Below are 19,472 nucleotides of genomic sequence, written 5' to 3'. Positions count from 1 at the left end.
GAAGGCAGGAATTCCTCACGAACAAACACAAGTTCTCCCCATTCAGGAAAAAAGTCTTTCCACACTGTGTGCACGCTCGCTGTCCTCGCACCCAATACAAACTTACACGTAGGAAAATGCACTTTTAGAAATGGGATTCGGACACCCACAGAGAGCAGCCACCAGTACCAGCACCACTGCCCCGGAATCCTGTGCAGGCACCAGAATAAAGCAATATTCCAGCTGGCATTTGCCCTCGGGGGCTGCTCCGGGTGTGGGCTTCATTTTGAGCCCAGCAGCCCCTCCAGACGGGTGCAGGGAGTTATCAGACACCAAAGTGTGCCTGTGACACAGAGCCCTGAGGAGTTATCAGACACCAAAGTGTGCCTGTGACACAGCACAGAGCCCAGGATTTCACACGATTTCCCTCTTAGTCCTCTAAAACGCTTCCACAGCTCTGCCATTTCTCTCTCTCCCGGGTGGGTGAAGCCTCAGGTCACCCCCGGTGCTCCCAGCTGCACAGCTCGGGCCAGGAGAGACCCCTCGCTGTGATTTACTAAAAACCGTCCAAAAACCCCAAACCCCAGACCCCAAACCCCAGACCCCAGACCCCAGACCCCAAACCCCAGACCCCAGACCCCCAAGCCCTGCCCCTGCCGTGCCTTTCGGGGGTCCCTCAGCCCCTGCAGCCCTGGGTGAGCCCCCGGTGCCCCGCTCCCCGGGGCTGCTCGGTGCAGGAATTGCAGCGAGCGCTGCAGTCAGGCTGAGGCGCTGCAGGGTCACGGTCCCGGGGCCGGCACCGGCGCTGCCCGGGATCTCACAGCCCCCGGGCTCCTGCTGGCCCCGCAGAGCCGGGTGGGCCCGGCCGGGATGGCCCCGGGCCACAGCCGGGTCACCAAAGGGCGCAGGAGGCTTTCCCTGAGTCATGGCGGTGTCACGGCTGTGCCTGTGTGCGCGTCCGTGTGTCCATCTGCACCTGTGTCCATCTGTCTGTGTGTCCATCTGTCTGTGTGTCCATCTGCCTGTGTGTCCATATCCGTGCGTCTCTCTGTCCCTGTGTGTCCATCTGTCCCAGTGTCCGTCTGTCCCTGCGTGCCCATCTGTCCTTGTCTGCATCTGTCCCTGTGTGTCCATCTCTCCCTGCATATCCGTCTGTCCCCGTGTGTCCGTCTGTCCCTGTGTGTCCCCGTGTCCATCTGTCCCTGTCCTCGCGTCCATCTGTCCTTGTTCGTTCCCGTGTCCGCCTGTCCCTGTGTGTCCCTGTGTGTTCCCGTGTGTCCGTCTGTCCCTGTTCCCGTGTCCGTCTGTCCCTGTGTGTCCGTCTGTCTCTGTGTGTCCCCGTGTGTCCGTCTGTCCCTGTTCCCGTGTGTCCGTCCCGTCTGTCCCTGTGTGTCCCCGTGTCCGTCTGTCCCTGTGTGTTCCCGTGTGTCCGTCTGTCCCTGTGTATCCCCGTGTCCGTCTGTCCCTCCGTGCGCGCGCCCCTACACCGTGGGGGCGTGGCCGGGGGCGGGCCCTCATGGCCACGCCCTCCCCGAGGGCCCGGCGCGGCTGCTGCCGCTGATTGGCGGCAGCTTGAGGGGGCGTGGCCAAAGCTTTGCCCGTGCCCGGTGCGGTTCTGTCCCTGTGTCTGTCCCCGTCCCTGTCCCCGTCTGTGTCCCGGTCCCGTCCCTGTCCCGGTTGCGGTTCCGGTTCCGGTCCAGCGCGGAGGCGGCCCGGGATGGCGGCAGAGGCGGGCGGCGCGGCGGAGAAGCGGCGGATCATGTGCGTGGGGCTGGTGTGCCTGGACATCATCAGCGTGGTGGAGGCGTTCCCAGCCGAGGACTCGGACACCAGGTACCGGCAGCGGGGCTCCCGCGGTGTCCCCGGGCCGGCCCCGCGCCCAGCGCCGCCTCTCGCCCCGCAGGTGCGTGTCTCAGCGCTGGCAGCGCGGCGGGAACGCCTCCAACTCCTGCACGGTGCTGTCCCTGCTGGGAGCGCCCTGCGCCTTCATGGGCTCGCTGACCCCCGGGCCCGCCGCTGAGTAAGTGGGGTGCGGGGACTCCCGCACCGGCGGGGCACCGGGCCACCCCCCTGGCACTTCACTGGCCGCTCCGCGCCGCTGCCTCCGGCCCCGACCCTCGGCGCGCTGCCCGCCGTTCCCCGCTGCCCGCCCGCCGCCGCCGCCGCTCACGCCGCTCTCTGTCCCCCAAAGCTTCATCGCGGCGGATTTCCAGCGCCGGGGGGTGGACACGGCGCACGTGGCCTGGCAGCCCCGCGGAGCCGTGCCCTGCGCCGTCTGCCTCGTCAACGCCGCCAGCGGCTCCCGCACCATCGTCCTGCACGACACGTAAGGGCCCAGCCCCTGCCCGTGGGCAGCGCTGCGCTCCGCCAGCTCTGTTCCGAGGGTCGCCCCGCTGCCTGCCCGGGGCTACCGGATGGGGCGAGTGGCCGTGATCCCGCAGACATTGTCACCGCCAGTGTCCCTGCAGCCCTGTCACCTCCGGTGCCGCTGCCGGGACTGGGGGTGATCTCCACACGGCCGCTCCGGAGTGCAGGACAGCCGGCACGGCCCCGTGGGGATAACCCTGCTCCCTCAGCCGTGCCAGAGGGTCAGGGGCTGTGGGGCATGGCTGACCCCCAGGGCACAGCGCGGCCACCGCTGCGCTGCCCTTCGAATCCAGCTCAGTGTCCCGGGCGCCACCGTAAATGATTCACCCGGGCAGCGCCTCCCCGGGGACCTCTGTCCCGGTGGCGTGGGGCCCTCCGCGGCCCCTGGAGCTGCCCTTCGCCCCGGGCGCGTGCCAGGCCGAGGGTCCCCATCTCCCCCCTGGCCTCCGTCCCACAGGAACCTGCCTGACGTGACAGCCCGCGACTTCGAGCGGGTCGACCTCTCCCAATACAGGTGGATCCACTTCGAGGTGAGCCCAAGGCTCAGCGGGCTCTAGGGTCTGGGGGACCCCCGGCGCTGGGGAAAATCCCTCGGGCTGTACGTGAGCCTGGGACCGGAGGGAATCCCTCGGTCTGGGGGGCATCCCCAACGGGGGAGCATCCCCGGGGCCGAGGGGCCTCTCGGGACCGGCGGTCCCCCGGTGATGCCGGAGCCGTGCCGTGTCCGCAGGCGCGGAACGCGGCGGAGCAGGGCGCGATGCTGGAGCGGGTGGAGCGGCACAACCGGGCGGCGGCGCCGGGGCAGCGGGTCCGGATCTCGGTGGAGCTGGAGAAGCCGCGGGAGGAGCTGCTGCCGCTGATGGGGCGGGGACACGTGGTGCGGGATCGCCTGTCCCGATCGCCTGTCCCCATGCCTGTCCCCATCACCTGTCCCGATCGCCTGTCCCGGTCACCTGTCCCGATCGCCTGTCCCCATGCCTGTCCCCATCGCCTGTCCCGATCACCGGGCTAGGCCAGAGGCGTGGCGGGGGCTCTGTCGGGACGGGAGCTGTCAGATCTGCGGGGAGCACGGCGCAGCGAGATTTGGGAGTGCTGTTCCGGGGGAGTCCGCCTCGGGGGGTGCAGGGGTGGGGGGTTTGGATCTAGGGGTGCAGACGGGATCTGGGAGTTCAGGCGGGGTCTGGGGACACCGCCAGGGCACAGATCTAACCGCACCTGGCTGGGGGTACCGGGGGCTGCCCCCGCCCCAGCCCCTCTCCCACAGGTGTTCATCAGCAAGGACCTGGCCCGGCACTTCGGGTACCAATCGGCCCCCGAGGCACTGCGGGGGCTGCGGGGGCGCATCCAGCCAGGGTAGGGGTGTACCTGAGAGGGGCCGGGGGGCACACGGTGTGCCCCAGACCCACCCCGCACTCCCCCAGGGCCACGCTGATCTGCGCCTGGGCTGAGGAGGGGGCTGATGCCTTGGGGCCCGACGGGGAGCTGCTGCACTCGGATGCCTTCCCCCCAGAGACCCTCGTGGACACGCTGGGGGCTGGGGACACCTTCAACGCCGCCGTCATCTTTGCGCTCGCAGAAGGTGGGCACAAACGTGGCACGGCCACAGCACGGCCACGGTTCAGTTTGGCACGGCCACGGTTCAGTTTGGCACGGCCACGGCACGGCCACGGTTCAGTTTGGCACGGCCGCGGCACGGCCACATCTCATCCTGGGCCCCCTCCGCAGGGAGGAGCCTGCAGGATGCCCTCACCTTCGGCTGCCAGATCGCGGGCAGGAAATGTGGGATCCAGGGCTTCGATGGCATTGTCTGAGCGTGCGCCTGGAGAGCTCTGCAGCCTCAGGCACAGCACTGCACCCAGCAACACCTCCACATCTCCACCGCACCCAGCCATCCCCAATAAAACCCCGTGTGCACCACTGCTGCCTCCTCTGTCACCTGGCTGTGTCCCCCTTGCCCTGGCTGGGGTCCCACTGCCCTGGGGATGCACTGACCACAGCCAAGTGACCAGCAGTGCCTCTATTTCTCCGTCCGATGAGTTACAGAGGAGACCACTCCACCCCAGCCCTGCTTGGCCCCAGCAGCCTGGCCAGGGGCCATCCCCCTGCCCCTGTGTGCCCTGAGCAGGGCAGGGAGCAGCCGGGGCATTGCATCCCACAGCCCCCACTGCCTACCCCTCCCCATGGTCCCTCCAAGCTGGGGCTGCCTGCTCCTCAGGGGCTTCAGCCTCAGGGGATTCCTCTTCCTCTGTGGCATCAGTACTGGGGGCTTTGGCCCCAGGAACGATTTCTGCTTCCAAGGCCTCAGCATTGGGAGATTCCACCTCGAGAGATTCCATCTTGGGGGCTCCATCCTCAGGGGCTCCATCCTCAGAGGCTCCAGTCTGGGGGTCTCCAGCCTCAGGGGCTCCCTCCTCAGGGGCTCCAGTCTGGGGCTCTCCAGCCTCAGTGGCTGCCTGTCCTGGGCTTTTCAACCCCAGGTCCTGCCTTGGCATCTCCATGCCCTTGCCAGGCACAGCTCCAACCCCTGCCTCCTGCTCTAGTGGGGGCTGTCCTGGGGGACCCTTGTCCTGACCAGACAAGAGCATCTCGGGGGGGTCCAGCAGCTCAGAGGGGTTCAGCAGCCCATCCCCATTCAGGTCCTGCCTTGCCAGAGCTTGATCCACTAGTGCAGCCACCTAGGGGGATGGGGAACAGGATGAGGGCTCAGCCCAGAGGCTCAGTGGGGTACGAGGAGCCACCCCTGTGGGACCCACCATGTCAGGGTCTGGCTGCCCCCCAGCCTGTGCCAGCACCGTGCCAAGTAACTGCAGCAGCTCCAGCCCATCCAGGCGCCTGCTCTGGTCGTGGTCATGGAGCACGAAGAGGTAGAGCAGGGCTGTGGGGCATGGGGCGCTGTGGGGCAGGGCTGCCTGGCCCCACTAGCCCCTCAGCCCCCCATCACGCCCCGGTGGCCTTACCCTGCTCCCGTGTCATGGCCTCCACGTCCTGCTCCGGGGGCCCCAGGCTCCGCACGGCGCTCCACAGCAGCCTGGGGGGAGCAGGGCTGGGGTGGGAAGCACTGCACTGCCCCACGGCAGGCTGGGCACTGTCCGTGCCCCCCGCCCAGCCCTGGCCGTGGTGGGGGTCCCAGTGCTGTGGGGTCCCCAGGGCAGGGACTCACTGCAGTGCAGGTGACTCCGGGCTCAGTGGGTCGGGGTACGGATCCACGACTGCGGCCATGGGGGGCTCAGGCCTGGCCGAGAGACAGGGGATGGTTCCTGTGCCCCTGGGGGGCTGCTCCCCCCTGCCTGACGCCCCCCACCACGGCCCCTGCAGATCCACGGGTCCCAGCCCTCACTGTGCAGCTCGGACCCCTGTGCTCCCCTGCCATGGCCACCTTGCACTGCCCCCGCAGCTGCGCCCCTGGAAACACCACGGCTCTGCCCTCCCTTAACTGTGCCCCCCAGCTCTGCCATCCCTTAACTGTGTCCCCACGGCTCTGCCATCCCTTAACTGTGCCCTCCCAGCTCTGTCTTCCCTTAACTGTGTCCCCACAGCTCTGCCTTCCCTTAACTGTGCCCCCCCAGCTCTGCCCTCCCTTAACTGTGTCCCCACGGCTCTGCCTTCCCTTAACTGTGCCCTCCCAGCTCTGCCTTCCCTTAACTGTGCCCCCCCAGCTCTGCCATCCCTTAACTGTGCCCCCCCAGCACTGTCCCCAGACCTGTGTCCCCGTACCTGTTGGTGCCCGCCCTGGGGGCGGCCCACGCCGCTGGCCCCAGCAGCAGCAGCAGCAGCAGCAGCGGCGGCTTCCTCATCCCGCGACCTCGGGCTGCGGCGGGACGGGAACACCGGGGTCGGGGCTGGCCCTGCCGGGGGTCGGTGCGAGCGCCCGTGGGAACCCGGCGCTGGGAGAGGGGCGGGGGCTCCGGGAGCCGCCCCGGTTCCAGCACGGCGGGGACGCGCTCGCACGGCTGGGAGGGTGCTGGGAACGCGGAGCGCGTGGGACCGGCCGGCGCTGCCCACCCAGCGCAGCCCCCGGTACCACTCACCCCGCACACCAACCCGGTACCGCCGGTGCTCCCCGGTACCCACTCAGCCAGCCCCGTTCGCGTGTCGGTGCCGCCCGCCCCGCCCCGGGGCCACGTAGCCGACACGTCTCGGCCCTGCCACCGCGGCCGGGAACGGCCCCGCCCGGCCCGGCCCGGCCCTGCCCGGCCCGCGGGGAGCAGGGATTCAGCCGCACGCAGGTGCCCCGGGGCAGCGCCGATGTAACCGGGACCCGGCCAGTCCAAACCGGCGTCCGGGATGGGCTCGTGGTCACAGCAGGGACGGGGCCACGCCGGTGTGTGAGACTCCCCGAGCCCCCCACGGTCCCGGGCGGAACCGGGCCAGCCCAGCGTCACCGAGCCCCGGGCCCCGCAGCAGCACGGCCGAGGACCTGGGCCGGCCCGTGCCGGTACACACGGCCCCGGGGCTCTGGGCAGCCAGCCCCCGACCGGCCCGAGGGCACACCCGCCCCGGAGCGCGATGCCCTCAGCCCCAGGCCGCTCCCCCAGCACTCGCGGACAGCACTGCCTTCATGCTCCAGTTTAATGGCAGCAGCAGGGCAGGGGCCAGCAGGACCCCCTTCTCCTGGGGCAGGAGACGGCCCTGTCCCGGGCCAGCCCTGCACTGCTGCCAGCACAGTCCCACAGGGACGGGCCCTGCGGGCTCCCTGGACCCGCGCCTGCTCCCCGAGCGCCAGCGGGGACAGCGGGGCCAGGGCTGGTCCCTCGTGTCCTTCACAGTCTGTGTGGGGTAGGAGGAGGTTGGGGGGTCGCTCCTGGTGCCAGGGGGACCCTCCGGGGGCCAGGGGGCTACAGGAAGCCTGGGAAGGCGAGCTGCAGCAGCAAGATGGTGGCCACGATGAGCCCGGCACAGAGCAGCAGCAGCAGCCAGACAGGGAGGGAGCCTGTGGGACAGGGAGGGGTCAGAGGAGGCTGCAGCCCCCCCTGCAGAGGAGCCGGGCCCCAGGGGCAGCCCCCCGGACGTACGGCGGGTGGGCAGCAGGTGCAGCTTGCAGCGGCTGTCCACGGCCACGCTGAGCAGGGCAGCCTCGTGGCCCCCCAGCAGCTCCCGCCCGGGCCGGCTCTCGGGGACGAAGGCCACGTCTGTCACCACGATGCCATGGGCCTCCTTCACGTAGTACAGCCTCTGGGGGGACACAGGAGGTGAGGGGCTGTGGGGGCCAGCGGGGCTGCCCCAGCCCTGCCCCAGCTCACCTGCAGTGAGAAGGCAATGTGGATGGCCACGGAGCCTGTCACTGTGCCCAGCCCCAGGAAGGTGCCCGAATCACTGTGGGGGGAGGGTAGTGAGCGGGGGCTGCCACGGCCCCCACCCCGTACCCACTGGCCCTGGGCTACCTGATGGAGAGGCAGGAGACCACCTCGGAGCCACAGGGCCGTGTCAGCAGAGGCAGGAAGCTCTTCCCATCCCACTTGGTCAGGTAGCAGGGCGGGGGGCGGCGCTCGCGCTTGTGGGGCACCTGCACGGTGTAGAGCCGCAGAGCCCCGGCGCTGCCCTCCACGGCCCCGAACCTGCCAGGAGAGGGGCACGGGGGGAAAGTGGGGCACGTGGGACGCAGCCCCTCACCGCCACCACTGCCCCAATCCAAACCTGGCCCCAGCCCCCTCCCCGTGCAGCTGCCAGCAGAGCCCTGGAGACAGACCCCTTCCCACAGACCCAGCAGAACAGTGACGGGGCAGGGCAGCAGGCAGGGGTGCCCCATTCCCAGCCCCAGTGGCCCCTCCCCACCCCCAGCCCCACAGCCTAGCCCCATGCCCTGCCCTGTCCCCCAGCCCAGTCCCAGTGCCCCAACCGCAGCCCTCCGATCTGCCCCCAGCTCTGTGTGCAGCCCCCCAGCCCCATCCCCAGCCCCATCCCCAGCCCTCACCGGCAGGCCTGGTAGCGATAGGCCTTGTCAGGGATGCCAGGCAGGTTCTCGTGCCAGCGCAGCCCTGTCACCAGCTGGTCCTGCTGCCACACGCAGCACTGGAAGTCCCTCCCCGCCGTCACCACCTGCTGCACACAGCACAGGGGTCTGAGGCCCCTCTCCTGCAGGGCAGGGAAGTGGGGAGCCCCTGACACCCACCTTGTTGTCAGGGCCCAGTGCGATGTCCTCAATTTCCCCGTCATGGGCTCTGAACTCCAACGTCTTCTTCATGCTGGGGAACTGCAGGGGCAGAGCTGGTGTGGGCACTGGGCAGGGCCAGGCCCTGCCATGGTCCCAGGCAGGTGTGGAGGAGCAGCGTTAGGTGAGCACAGGTGCTGTCAATCCAGCTGTCCCTGCTGCCATCGGCACAGCAATGGCTGCTCCTCCGTGTCTGTCCCAGCTCCCCCTGCCCACCCCTGTCCCTGTGCCCACCCTGCAGGCACAGGGGGCAGGTCCATGACAGTGATGGAGGGGTTCAGGGCAATGCCATTCCCAAGTCACCCCACAGACCCCCCACCACTCCCTGCCCTCCAGCGCCCAGGGCAGGCACAGGGAAGGTCCAGGGTGGGCATGGGAGGTCCACAGCTGTACCCCAGCCCCAAAGCACCCCACAGCCCCTCGCACTCTGGCCATAGAATCTGGGGGTGTGGGGAGCCCCAGGGCAGTGTCCCAGCCCCAAAGCTCACCATGGTACCCAGGGCAAGCACAGAGAAGGGTCAGGATGGGCAGGCAGGGTACAAGGCAGTGCCCCATCTCCAAGCCACCCCCACAGACCCCACATCCTGCCCCATGGCACCCAAGGCAGACAGGGGAGATCCAGGGTGGGCATGGGGCTGTTCACAGAATGCCTTATCTCCACAACACCCTTCATCCCCCCCACAGCATCCAGGGCAGGCGGGAGGGGGATTCAGGGCCATCCCCAAAGCACAGCACAGCCCGGGGGCAAGTGCTGCTGAAGCGGTGTCTCACCGTCCTTCCCGGCGGTGCCCGGAGCCTCGGGCTCCTGCAGGCTGAAGCGCAGGATGTGGCAGCTGTTGTCCTGCCCGGCGGCAATGACGTCCCCGGCCAGCGCCATGGTCATGGTGGCGCGGGTCTCGGTGTCGTGGCAGTGCAGCAGCGAGGCGCTGAGCTGCCCGCCGATCTGCTCCAGCTGCAGGAAGTGCTGCGGGCCGGGGGGCGCGGTCACGGCCCCGCCGCGGGGGCTGCCCGGGACAGCCGGGTCCCTGGGCACCGCACACCCGCAGCCCGCACAGCCAGAGCCGCAGGCCCCGCCGTGTCAGACCCTCCCGAGCCCCTCCGCACCGCAAACCCCTCAGGCCCCGCCGTGTCAGACCCTCCCGGGCCCCTCGGCACCGCAAACCCCTCAGGCCCCGCCGTGTCAGACCCCCCGCCACACCCGGGCCCTTCCCGGACCGCTCAGCCTCCCGCGCCGCTCTCCCCGCAGCCCCGTCCCCGTTCCCCCGCACCACGCCATTGCGGATGCCGGTCTTGGCGGCGCCTCCGCCGCCGGCGGTGATGGCGAGCGGCCGCCGCGGGTGCAGGCGGACGGTGTAGAGCGGGAACGGCGCCCGGTACAGCTCGGCGGGACGCCGGGGCGCCATGACACGGACGTGACGTCAGCGCGCCGTGGCTTCACGCGCTGTTGCATCACGCCCCGTTACCCGCCGGGGGTGTGGCTAACCGGGCGCGGGAGTGCGGGCGGCTCGGGGAGGGGGCGTGGCCGCGAGGTCACGTGGGACAGCGGGGACAGCCCGGTGCTGGGGGACAAGGACCGGGGGATCCCGGGGGGACAGCCCGGTGCTGGGGTACAAGGACGGGGGGATCCCGGGGGGACACGGGGAACAGCCCGGTGCTGGGGGACAAGGACCGGGAGATCCCGGGGGGACACGGGGACAGCCCGGTGCTGGGGGAAACGGCGGCTCCTGGGGGGCAGTACTGACAGCCCGGTGCTGGGGGACAAGGACCGGGGGATCCCAGGGGCAGTACTAGGGGACCCCAATACCTGGGGACACAGCGGTGCTGTGGCTCCATGGGGATCCCAGTGACTGGAAAAAGGGGGCCCCTGTGGGGGACGGTGGGAATGCCCCAGCGTTTGGGGACACGGCAGTCTCGGGTACCCTGTGGGCTCCTGGGGGACACTGCAGACACCCCACTCACCGCCTGGGGTGACGGGGGTCCGGGCAGCAGCAGGGACAGCCCCCTGGGGGGGAGCTGGGGGTCCCGGGGGGCAGCAGGGAGTTCCTTGGGACCCTCCAGGGCCTGTGCTCCAGAACCATTTATTGGGGGAACACCAAACACGAACGGTGGCGGGGGCTGCGGGGCGCTCGGCACCCCGAGGCAGGGCAGCCCCCGGGCCCGGAGCGGTGTGTAAGGCACGTGGCTGGGCCGGGGGTACCGCACAACGTCCCGGCCTGGAGAGGGGGCACCGCTCCCACACCCCCAGCCGTGGTCCCAGAGCCCCCGGGAGGGGCAGCCCGCCGATCTTCGGCACGCCCCGGCTGCCTGAGGATGCCCCGGCAGGGTTTGGATGCCCCGGGCAGGGCCGTGGCCGGGACCCCCGTGCCGGGGCCGTCAGAAGGAGGTTTCCTGCACGGCGTAGATGGGGGCACCAGCGCTGCGGACGTAGCCCTGTCCCTCCTCCCCCTGCTCGGGGCCGGGGGGGGACAGGCCGTTGGGCACCCCATGGCTCTTCTCCGCGGTGCCCGCGTGCCCGGGGGCCTGTGGGGACAGGGAAGGCACAGGGGAGGCAGCAGGGGGGTACCCCCATGTCCCCCTGCCCCCGGGGTGCCGGGAGCCTGTCCCTCACCTGGGCAGGGTCGGCTCCCCCGCAGCAGAGCCAGTGCCGGATTTTGGGGGGCAGGCAGCACAGCAGCCACGGCAGCACGGGGGAGATGGTGCGGGGGTCCAGGGCCGCCGCCGGCGTGGGGCCTGGGGGCACAGGGTGTGAGAGGGGCGGGGGCACCACGGCGGCCCCCGCGCCGCCCCACACTCACCGGTGAGCAGGCTGACCAGGACCCCCACCAGGATGACGGTGGTGGAGTTGTGGGCACTGTACCACATGTAGGACAGGCTGTAGAAGCGCTGCAGCCCCGTGGGGCTGGGGGACACGGCGTCAGGAGGGGGTGCAGAGCACCTCACGCCCTGCACAGCCAGCCCCCGAGCCCCCCGCGCTCACCTCGGGGCGGGTGCTGATGTGGTGGGGGGCAGCAGCGTGGTGGCCAGGACGGTGCTGAGGTTGCCCACGGTGGGGAGTGCTGTGCTGTTGGCGGGGGGCACCCCCTTGGCCCCCGCTGTGCTCTGCAGGAAGCTGCCGATGCCTATCCAGAAGGCCATGGCCAGTCCGGCCAGCAGCCCCACCACGGCTCCCTGTGGCAGGGGACAAAGAAGGGCGCTGGTCCCCGTGCGGACTCAGGGTGCCCCACGGCACCCAGACACCCACTCGGGGCTGGGGGCGCCGGCCGGGTCGGGGACACTCACAGTGGGGTTGGCGCAGGGGAAGAACATGCCGAGGCAGAAGAGCCCCAGGAGCGGGCCCCCCACCATGCCGAAGATGCTGATGGCTGCCTGCGGGGACACGGCCTTCAGCACCAGCCCCGTGCCCTGGGGGGGCCAGAGCCGGGGTCCCCACCCCGTGTGGGGTGCCAGAGCCGGGGTCCCCACCCCGTGTGGGGTGCCCCAACCCCGTGCCTACCTGCAGCACGGGTCCCAGCATGGAGGACACGTACGCCATCCCCAGGCACAGCAGCCCGTAACCGAGAGCTGGGGAGGGCAGCGGGGTGTCATGGCAGTGCTGTGGACCCCCCGCCACGCCAGCCCCGCGGCTGCCCCCGGCCACCCCCCATTAGTCACCCAGCATCTTGGAGAGCAGCGTGGCCCGTGACTCCGACAGCCCGGGGAAGTGCGGCCGCACCAGGTCCTCCATGGTCACCGTGGCCAGCGAGTTGAAGGCGGAGGAGATGGTGCTGGGGAGGAGAGGGAGCAGGAGGGGGCTCGGCCGGGACACCTGAGCCCACCTGAGTCACCGCCCCAGGGCCGCCCACTCACCTGAGGGCGCCGCTGAAGAGGCAGGCGACAAAGAGCCCGGGCAGCCCCGGCAGGTCCTGCAGCACGTCCATCACGAAGAACAGCACCAGCTGTGGCAGGAGGTCAGTGCGGGGCTGGGGGCAGCGGGGGACACGGGAGGGGCTCTTAACCCACCTGGTCAGGGGAGGCAGGGCGCTGGCTGGGCGCCAGCGGGTGCTCCAGGTTGTAGACAAACATGACGAGGCCCGTGAGGCAGCTGAGGCACAGCACGATCTGCTGGCAGGGGAACACGGCGTAGCAGGAGCTGCGGGCGCCGCGGGGCTGTCAGACTCGGGCGGCGGCGGGGGGCTCACAGCAGGTGAGGGGAGCCCAGCCCAGCCCCACTCACAGCTTGGCCTGGCGCTCGCTGCGGGCGCACAGGTAGCGCTGCACCTGCGCCTGGTTCACCCCGTACAGCGACAGCATCATGAACACCCCGCCCACCGACAGCGACCAGAAGGTGTGGCGCTCCAGGGGGTTGGGGTCCAGGCTGCGGGGAGGAGCAGGGGGTCGTGGTGATGGGTCCTCACTGGCCCCCCACGCCCCACGGGAAAGAGGGTACCAGGGATGGCCTGCACCGCCACTCTGGGGTCCCTCTCCCCCAGCCAGGGCTGCCCCAGGTGTCCCCAGAGCAGGATGGGGTCCCGGGAGATGGCTCACTCGATGCCGGCGATCTTGCCCTGCTGCTCAGCCACGCGCCAGACACGGGCCATGCCCCCCACCCGCCAGGCGCCCACCACGATGACGGCGACCTGCCCCGCCAGCATCACCAGCGTCTGGAACACGTCTGTCCAGATGACGGCCTTCAGGCCACCCTGGTGGGGACACGGGACGCCCGTCAGCACACGGTGACAGTGCCCACCTGGCAGGGCAGGGGCACAGGCACCCGCGGCAGCAGGGACTCACCAGCGTAGTGTAGAGTGTGCAGACCAGCCCCATGGTCAGCACGGCGCTCCAGAGGTCAAAGCCCGTCACTGGAAGCGGCAGAGGACATTAACGGGGCGAGGGGCAGCAGCCCCCTGGCACGGCCCCACACCTGAGCTCACCGTACCTGCGTTGAGGGCCAGAGCAGGGGCGTAGAGCACCACCCCCATGTAGATGACCTGTGGGGAGGGAGAGCAGTGCTGAGCCACAGCCAGCCCCCAAAGCCTGCAGCCCCACAGCCCTGGCCCCACTCACCATCTGGAAGATGAAGGTGACGGTGCCTAAGACCCGCACGGTCTTGTTGAAGCGCAGCTCCAGGTACTGCGAGGAGAGAGGTCAGGGCACCTGACTGCAGGGTGCTTTGTGCTCCTCACAGCCCCCTCCCGTGTCCCCCTGCCCTCCCGTGTCCCCCTGCCCTCCCATGTCCCCTCTGCCCTCCCCATGTCCCCCTGCCCTCCCCGTGTCCCCTCTGCCCTCCCCGTGTCCCCGTGCTCACCTCGTAGGTGCTGGTGATGCGCAGCCGGTAGAAGACAGGGATGAAGATGTGCGCGGGGATGAGCAGCCCCAGGAAATAGGAGCAGCCGAGGAACCAGTACTCGGTGCCAAAGCGAAAGATCTCAGCCGGCACGCCCAGGATGGCCACAGCTGACTGGAAGGAGGCCAGCAGAGACAGGGCCACGGGCAGGCAGCCCATGTCACGGTTGGCCAGCAGGAACTCCTGCACCGTGCGCTGCCGGTCGCCGCTCAGGGCGTAGAAGAGCCCGATGGCCGAGGAGAGCACCAGCAGCAGGGCGAAGATGCTGTAGTCGATGGCCGTGAACTCCATGCCGAGCGTGTCTCCGCGCCGCCCCGCCGCTGCCCCGCCGCCCCGCCGGCCTCATGGGCGCACCTGAGCCCGGCAGCGCGTCCCGACAGCACCGGCCCGGCCCCGGCGGCTGCGGAGGGACGTGTCAGTGCTGCGGGGACCTTCGCTCGCTCTGCCTCAGCCTCAAGGACCCGGAGCGCGGAGAACGGCGGTCCCTCCTCCTCCTCCTCCTCCTCCCCCCTCTGGGCCGGGCTTGTCCCCCCCGGGCCACCCCACCTGCCCCGCTGAAGGAAGCTGGAGAGTCTTCAAAGAGCACCAAGACAATGGCTGCAAAAACAGTCCCACCCGGGCCCCCCGCAGCACCGGCACCGCCAGGCCCGGCAGAACAGGCCAAGCTCAACAGAGCCGCCTCCGGTGCAGGACAGCCCCGTCCCACCTGCGCCAAACCCAACACGACCACTCCCGGAGCTGAGCCCGCAGTGCCACTCCCACCCGAGCCAAACCCGGGCTGGCCCAGCCACCCCAGCACGGCACAGCCCCACCAAACCCGGCAGCACCGGTCCCACCAGCACCAGAACCAGCCCAGCCCAACCGCCCCAGCAGCCCTGGGCCCTGTCAGAGCTGCCCCCAGCACAGAGGAACGGGCAGGGGGCAGCCTGGGGAGTGGGCATCAGCCAGGTGGAGCGGACACCTGAGCATCCACCGGCCCTGGCACCCTGACCCCGCTGACAGGGATCCCCCAGAGCCTCCTGTGCTCTGCCCCTGCCCTGGCTCCTGGGGGACAGGAGGGGACAGCCGGGCACAGTGCTGCCCCTGCCTGCCCCCACTTCCAGGGGACATCCAGAGGACTGGGACTGCGGGCACCTGGGAGCAGCAGGTGCCACAGGGCTGTGGATACCCCCCTTCCTGGCCTGGGAGGGGGTGCAGGCTGCGGGGGACCCTCAGTCCCAGCAGGGCAGCGTTAGGGACACAGGGAGGACAAGTCTGGAGCGGGGGTGGCAGCCAGGGAGTGGCATAGTGCCCACTGTGGGCCCACCGTGATCCCTGGAGGAATGCCTGCCTGGGGAATGCTTGGTGGGATTAGGCTGAGCCCCTCTTGGCAGCCCTGGCACAGCCTGCCTGGGCCTGCCTGCCACAGAGCTGGGGGCAGCCAAGCTGGCACGGGCTTCTGCAGCACGGCAGCGCCAGCGGCGTCTGGGTGGGGAATGGGGTGAGAGGGCAGTGTCTCTGCCACCACCAGCCCCGGCCTGTCCCTGACCAGGACAGGCTCCACGTGCGGCAGCTCATGGCCAGGGTCCAAGGTCACCCCCACATTCCCCGGTGCAGACTAAACACGGGAGGTTACAGCGCGTCCCCGGCGGGCACAGCCCGGCCCCAGCCTCCTGCACGACCCCGGCCCAAGGCTCCCACGCCCCGCAGACCCCTCGGTGCCCCGGGGCTCTGCTGTCCCCACACCCCATCCCCGGTGGTGCCAAGCTCTGCTCACCCCTCTGAGGGCTGCTGCCCCCTCACCCAGGCGGTCCCAGGATGTGCCCCACAAAACCCAGCAGTCCCAGCTCCAGGCCGGCTCTGCCGGCTCCCGTGTCCCCCGCGCTGAGCCCCTGTCCCTGTCCCTGCCGTGCCCAGCCTGCCTGACCCGTGCCCCGCTCCTCACGCTCCATCGCAGCCTTCCTCGTCACCCCGCGCACTCGGGGACCCCGCTGGAGCCGCCGCTGTCCCCGGTGCCCTCATCCCGGGGCTCTCAGGGGCTCTACTCGCCTTCCCCGGTGTCCCCGATGTCCCCGCTGCCCTCATCCCGGGGCTCTGCTCCCCTCTCCGGTGTTCCCGGTGGCCGCAGCCGGGGGCTCTCCTCCTTGCCTCCAGTGCTCCCAGCCGGGGGCTCTGCTCCCCGTGCCCGGTGTCCCCATCCCGGCGTCCTGCTCCCCGTGCCCGGTGTCGCCAGCGCCCCCATCCCGGGGTCCTGCTCCCCGTGCCCGGTGTCCCCATCCCGGGCCCGTGCCCGGTGTCCCCATCCCGGGGTCCTGCTCCCCGTGCCCGGTTTCCCCATCCCGGGGTCCTGCTCCCCGTGCCCGGTGTCGCCAGCGCCCCCATCCCGGGGTCCTGCTCCCCGTGCCCGGTGTCGCCAGCGCCCCCATCCCGGGAGCCCCGGCCCGCGCTGCCCGCAGAGCGCCCGGTGCCGGTGGCGGGCGGCGGCGGTGACCTTGCCCCGGTGCGACACTCACCGGCGGCGGCAGCACTCTCCCCATGTGCCGCCGCAGCCGGGGCGCGCCGGGATGACGCCGCGGGCAGGCGGGGCCGCTCCCGCCGCCGTTTCCGCCCTGCCGCCGCTGACGCCGTCACCCCGGGCTGCGCTGCGCTCCGCTCCCGGTGCCCGTCCCCGTGCGACCCCGCCGCGCCGCCCGCGGGCGGTCACCGCGCCCCGGTGCCCGCGCTGCGGGGTCCCTCCGGGGCCTGGCTCGGCTCGCCCGGGCCGTACCGGGTGGGGGGAACGGGCACGGAGCTGCCCCGGCCGCTCGGGGTCGGCGGTGGCGCGGGGATGCGCGGGGCTGGCGGGGCCGTGCGCGGGGTCGCGCTGCTGCTGCTGCCGCTGCTGCTGCCCCGGGCCGCCCGCGGGGCCGCGGTGAGCCGCGGGAACGGGGTCACGGAAACCAGGGGAGGGCCGGAAACGGGGGGCTCCGGGGGCAGGGGGTGTCACGGATCAGAGGTGCCGGGAGGTCAGGGAGTGCCCGGATCGGGGATGACCGGAACGGGAGGTCCCGGGGAACCGAGGGTCGGTGACCTGAGGTCGGGGGTGCCCGGTTCGGGAGGTCCCGGGGGAACCGAGGGTCGGTGTCCTGAGGTCGGGGTGCCCGGCTCGGAGGTGCTCGGAGGGAAGCCGTGGGTTGCCCGGAGGCCGGGGAGGTTCTCCTTCTCCGGGGAGCGGCGGTACCGGGGGTTCGGGTCACGCTCGGGGATGGCGGGATGCTCGGGAGTCGGGGGTGTCCCTGTGCCATGCCCCCTGGACCTCGGGGATGCTGCCCGTGCCCCCTCGACCTCCCCAGGTGTGCGGGCTCTGCCCGGGGCCGCCGCGGAACGGCTCCATCGTGGCCCGGTTCTGTGAGTCCCGGCACGACACCGAGAGCGATGGGCGCTGCTGCCGGGAGCGGGGCCCGTCCCCGGGGCGGCTTCTGGGGTACGGGGGGCCCGGGGGAGGACGGGGATGCACAGGCTGGGGGCGAATCTGGGGTGCTGGGGGGATGGAGGTGCCGGGATGGGGTTTTGGGTTCACAGGGGAATGGCAGGGCTGGGGAATGCCTGGCTGGAGCATCCTGGGTGGTGGTGCGGGGGGAGCAGGTACAGCCCGGGGCCGAGATGGGTGCTGGGGGTCACAAGGGCATCAGGGGAAAGGGTGGGGGACAGGCGTGCTACTGTGTCCCCAAGCACTGTCCCTTCCCAGGCTGGACCTGAGCAACTGCTCCCTGCGCAGTGTTCCCCCGGGACTGGCCGAGGCCACCACTGCCATCGTCCTGTGAGTCCCCCGGGCCCCCTGGGGCCCCTGCAAGGAGCCGGGCCGGGCTGGCAGGGGGGGTTGGGGCAGGTTTGGGGGGACATTCCCATGGGCCCAGGCCAGCACAGCCGTGCCCTGCTGGTCCCAGGGCCACTGGCCGCTCCCTGCCCTCGTGGCTGTCAGTCCACAGGGTGTGATCAAACAGAAACCACCCCCAGCTTTGAACGGCGAGCTCTGGGACCTGTCTGTCCAGGCAGCCTCAGCCCTGTGCCCAGCAGGAGCAGGGAACAAATCCTTCTGGAGCTGTCATGGTGTGCACTGTCACAGGACAGCCAGTGGGGACCTGTGCTGACAAGTGAGAGATGAGCCACATGGTCACGTCTTGGCTTTTGCCACAGTCCCACAGTGTCCTCATCCCCAGGTTGGAGAGACAGGAGGCAGGGAGGAGCCACGTCCAGGGCACTGGCCAGGCTCAGGGCTCGGTGTCCAGATGAGCCCAGTGAGCCGTGGTGGCCCTCAGGGCACCGTGACACCTCAGCTCATCAGTGCTTTCGTTAATGACCAAGCTGTCCCTCACCGTGGCACCTCAGCTCATCAGTGTTTTTGTTAATGACCAAGCTGTCCCTCACCGTGGCACCTCAGCTCATCAGTGCTTTTGTTAATGACCAAGCTGTCCCTCAGCAGCTCTGCAGAGACCTTTGAGCCCTGGCTGCAGGGCTGCACTGCCAGGGCCTCGGGTGGGCAGGGGGTGGCAGGGGCACAGGAACTGCCCGAGCTGAGCGAGGTGCCGGGGGTCCCCGGAGCCTGCCAGGCCGGGGGTGCCACACGGCACTGAAGGTCCGTGTGCTCACAGGGACCTGACTGAGAACCCGCTGACAGCTCTGCCCAGTGACTCCTTCCTGGGCTTCGTCCAGCTGCAGAGCCTGTGAGTGCTGGGGAGCCGGGGCGGGGGGCGGCGCGGTGCCCGTGCTGAGCTGTGTCCCCAGCGCGGTGCCAGCGGCGCTGCAGTGTCCGGGCGGGAGCGACGCCTGGCAGGACGTGACGGTGGACAGGAGCAGCCGGCTGTGCCAGGGACAGAGGAACCCCTGCAACAGCTCTGTGCCGCTCGGTATGGTGGGGGACTGGGTGTGTGGGGCCGGCAGTGGGGTCTGGCTTGGCCCCTGACCGACCCCCTGCTCTGCTCTGCCCTGCCAGCCTGGCCGTGTCCTGAGAATTCTGTGTGTGCCCCCGACGGCCCCGGCCTCATCCAGTGCCTCTGTGACAGTCCCTTCCACGGCTACAAGTGCCTGCGTGAGGTGAGAGCCTGTGGGACGCCCCTGGCTCGGGCCGGGCCCTGGCTGGAGCAGCAGCGGCTGCAGGGAGCCGTGATGCTCACCCCTGGTCCCGGGCAGGGCGCGTTCCCCGTGCTTCTCTTCGGAGGAATCCTGGGCACTGCCACCGTGTCCCTGTCCCTGCTGCTGTGGGGCACCCAGCGGAGGAAGGCCAAGACGCCCTGAGCAGGGCAGGGGCCGTGCCTGGGCTGGAGGATCTGTGGCCAGCGAGGCTCTGGGCATCAATAAAGCTGCTGGTCCTCGCTGTGTGTCCGTCTGGTTCCTTCCCAGGGGAAGAGTGGGTGTGTGGTGGAACCCCCGGGAGGGGGGCTCTGCAAACTCCCACTGTTATAGGTACATATTATAATACTGGCTTTTTAAAATATTAAAATGGGTTTGTATGTGTAGGGTTAAAGTAACTTTGTAATAAAGATATGGTTTTTATTTCTACTATTAATTAAGCTTAGACATAACAGTGAAATAGCTGATATCAGTGCGCTTGTGTTAAAATCCCTGCTGGGATGGGATAAGATCCAATGAACACAGGATGGGGACGTCTGTACAGATCTGCCAGCTATCAGCACTCAC

At 70.0% G+C, this 19,472-nt stretch overlaps 5 protein-coding genes across 7 annotated transcripts; 2 read left to right on the top strand and 3 right to left on the bottom strand.

Annotated features, from left to right (window-relative positions):
* The first annotated feature begins 1,577 nt into the window (after positions 1–1,577).
* On the top strand, positions 1,578–4,252 carry KHK (ketohexokinase). 2 transcript variants are annotated; one of them, XM_041480672.1, is made up of 8 exons: positions 1,578–1,812; positions 1,883–1,999; positions 2,171–2,305; positions 2,804–2,876; positions 3,077–3,223; positions 3,611–3,645; positions 3,768–3,925; positions 4,072–4,252. In XM_041480672.1, exons 1-8 carry the CDS (start codon positions 1,697–1,699, stop codon positions 4,155–4,157), a joined length of 867 nt encoding a protein of 288 aa, XP_041336606.1. In that variant the 5' UTR covers positions 1,578–1,696; the 3' UTR covers positions 4,158–4,252. The 2 variants fall into 2 exon arrangements, with proteins under 2 accessions (XP_041336606.1, XP_041336605.1); XM_041480671.1 differs by having other exon boundaries at positions 3,611–3,699.
* Positions 4,253–4,372: 120 nt separating this feature from the next.
* On the bottom strand, positions 4,373–6,799 carry CGREF1 (cell growth regulator with EF-hand domain 1). Its single transcript, XM_041480678.1, has 4 exons — positions 6,061–6,799; positions 5,304–5,578; positions 5,100–5,221; positions 4,373–5,021 (listed from the first exon to the last, which is right to left on the bottom strand). Exons 2-4 carry the CDS (start codon positions 5,317–5,319, stop codon positions 4,515–4,517), a joined length of 645 nt encoding a protein of 214 aa, XP_041336612.1. The 5' UTR covers positions 5,320–5,578; positions 6,061–6,799; the 3' UTR covers positions 4,373–4,514.
* A 98-nt stretch (positions 6,800–6,897) lies between these two features.
* Positions 6,898–9,917, bottom strand: PREB (prolactin regulatory element binding). The gene is made up of 8 exons (XM_041480673.1): positions 9,763–9,917; positions 9,207–9,458; positions 8,456–8,605; positions 8,258–8,382; positions 7,728–7,901; positions 7,587–7,659; positions 7,359–7,518; positions 6,898–7,276 (listed from the first exon to the last, which is right to left on the bottom strand). Exons 1-8 carry the CDS (start codon positions 9,895–9,897, stop codon positions 7,182–7,184), a joined length of 1,164 nt encoding a protein of 387 aa, XP_041336607.1. The 5' UTR covers positions 9,898–9,917; the 3' UTR covers positions 6,898–7,181.
* Positions 9,918–10,556: 639 nt separating this feature from the next.
* SLC5A6 (solute carrier family 5 member 6) lies at positions 10,557–14,254 on the bottom strand. Of its 2 annotated transcripts, none has more exons than XM_041480667.1 (15): positions 13,779–14,254; positions 13,538–13,603; positions 13,410–13,461; positions 13,265–13,332; positions 13,019–13,173; positions 12,708–12,848; positions 12,494–12,623; positions 12,341–12,429; positions 12,146–12,258; positions 11,988–12,055; positions 11,774–11,860; positions 11,472–11,662; positions 11,290–11,393; positions 11,103–11,224; positions 10,557–11,014 (listed from the first exon to the last, which is right to left on the bottom strand). In XM_041480667.1, the coding sequence occupies exons 1-15, from the start codon at positions 14,106–14,108 to the stop codon at positions 10,868–10,870; spliced, it is 1,863 nt and encodes a 620-aa protein (XP_041336601.1). In that variant the 5' UTR covers positions 14,109–14,254; the 3' UTR covers positions 10,557–10,867. The 2 variants fall into 2 exon arrangements, with proteins under 2 accessions (XP_041336601.1, XP_041336602.1); XM_041480668.1 differs by having other exon boundaries at positions 12,341–12,396.
* Positions 14,255–16,477: 2,223 nt separating this feature from the next.
* Positions 16,478–19,147, top strand: ATRAID (all-trans retinoic acid induced differentiation factor). Its single transcript, XM_041480669.1, has 7 exons — positions 16,478–16,707; positions 17,129–17,259; positions 17,524–17,595; positions 18,428–18,499; positions 18,561–18,682; positions 18,769–18,869; positions 18,966–19,147. Exons 1-7 carry the CDS (start codon positions 16,624–16,626, stop codon positions 19,068–19,070), a joined length of 687 nt encoding a protein of 228 aa, XP_041336603.1. The 5' UTR covers positions 16,478–16,623; the 3' UTR covers positions 19,071–19,147.
* Positions 19,148–19,472: the final 325 nt, after the last annotated feature.

This window comes from Pyrgilauda ruficollis, unplaced genomic scaffold (genome assembly GCF_017590135.1).
Source record: "Pyrgilauda ruficollis isolate IOZ18807 unplaced genomic scaffold, ASM1759013v1 scaffold520, whole genome shotgun sequence".
NCBI classification, from domain to species: domain Eukaryota; kingdom Metazoa; phylum Chordata; class Aves; order Passeriformes; family Passeridae; genus Pyrgilauda; species Pyrgilauda ruficollis.
The sequence above is the reverse complement of the archived record's forward strand: the minus strand, read 5'-3'. Positions and strand labels throughout refer to the sequence as shown.

Coding starts and splice junctions, on each gene's coding strand:
- KHK (XM_041480671.1), top strand. CDS start 1,697: ATGGCGGCAGAGGCGGGCGGCGCGGCGGAGAAGCGGCGGATCATGTGC. Junction 2,000..2,170: donor ACCCCCGGGCCCGCCGCTGA/GTAAGTGGGGTG, acceptor TGTCCCCCAAAG/CTTCATCGCGGCGGATTTCC. Junction 3,926..4,071: donor CATCTTTGCGCTCGCAGAAG/GTGGGCACAAAC, acceptor CCCCCTCCGCAG/GGAGGAGCCTGCAGGATGCC.
- CGREF1 (XM_041480678.1), bottom strand. Junction 5,022..5,099: donor GGCAGCCAGACCCTGACATG/GTGGGTCCCACA, acceptor CCATCCCCCTAG/GTGGCTGCACTAGTGGATCA.
- PREB (XM_041480673.1), bottom strand. CDS start 9,897: ATGGCGCCCCGGCGTCCCGCCGAGCTGTACCGGGCGCCGTTCCCGCTC. Junction 8,383..8,455: donor CACTGGGCCCTGACAACAAG/GTGGGTGTCAGG, acceptor TGTGTGCAGCAG/GTGGTGACGGCGGGGAGGGA. Junction 7,277..7,358: donor GCACCTGCTGCCCACCCGCC/GTACGTCCGGGG, acceptor CCTGTCCCACAG/GCTCCCTCCCTGTCTGGCTG.
- SLC5A6 (XM_041480667.1), bottom strand. CDS start 14,108: ATGGAGTTCACGGCCATCGACTACAGCATCTTCGCCCTGCTGCTGGTG. Junction 13,604..13,778: donor GCATCACCAGCACCTACGAG/GTGAGCACGGGG, acceptor CTCTCCTCGCAG/TACCTGGAGCTGCGCTTCAA. Junction 12,430..12,493: donor GCCCTGCCTCCCCTGACCAG/GTGGGTTAAGAG, acceptor CTCCTGCCACAG/CTGGTGCTGTTCTTCGTGAT.
- ATRAID (XM_041480669.1), top strand. CDS start 16,624: ATGCGCGGGGCTGGCGGGGCCGTGCGCGGGGTCGCGCTGCTGCTGCTG. Junction 16,708..17,128: donor GGGCCGCCCGCGGGGCCGCG/GTGAGCCGCGGG, acceptor CGACCTCCCCAG/GTGTGCGGGCTCTGCCCGGG. Junction 18,500..18,560: donor TTCGTCCAGCTGCAGAGCCT/GTGAGTGCTGGG, acceptor CTGTGTCCCCAG/CGCGGTGCCAGCGGCGCTGC.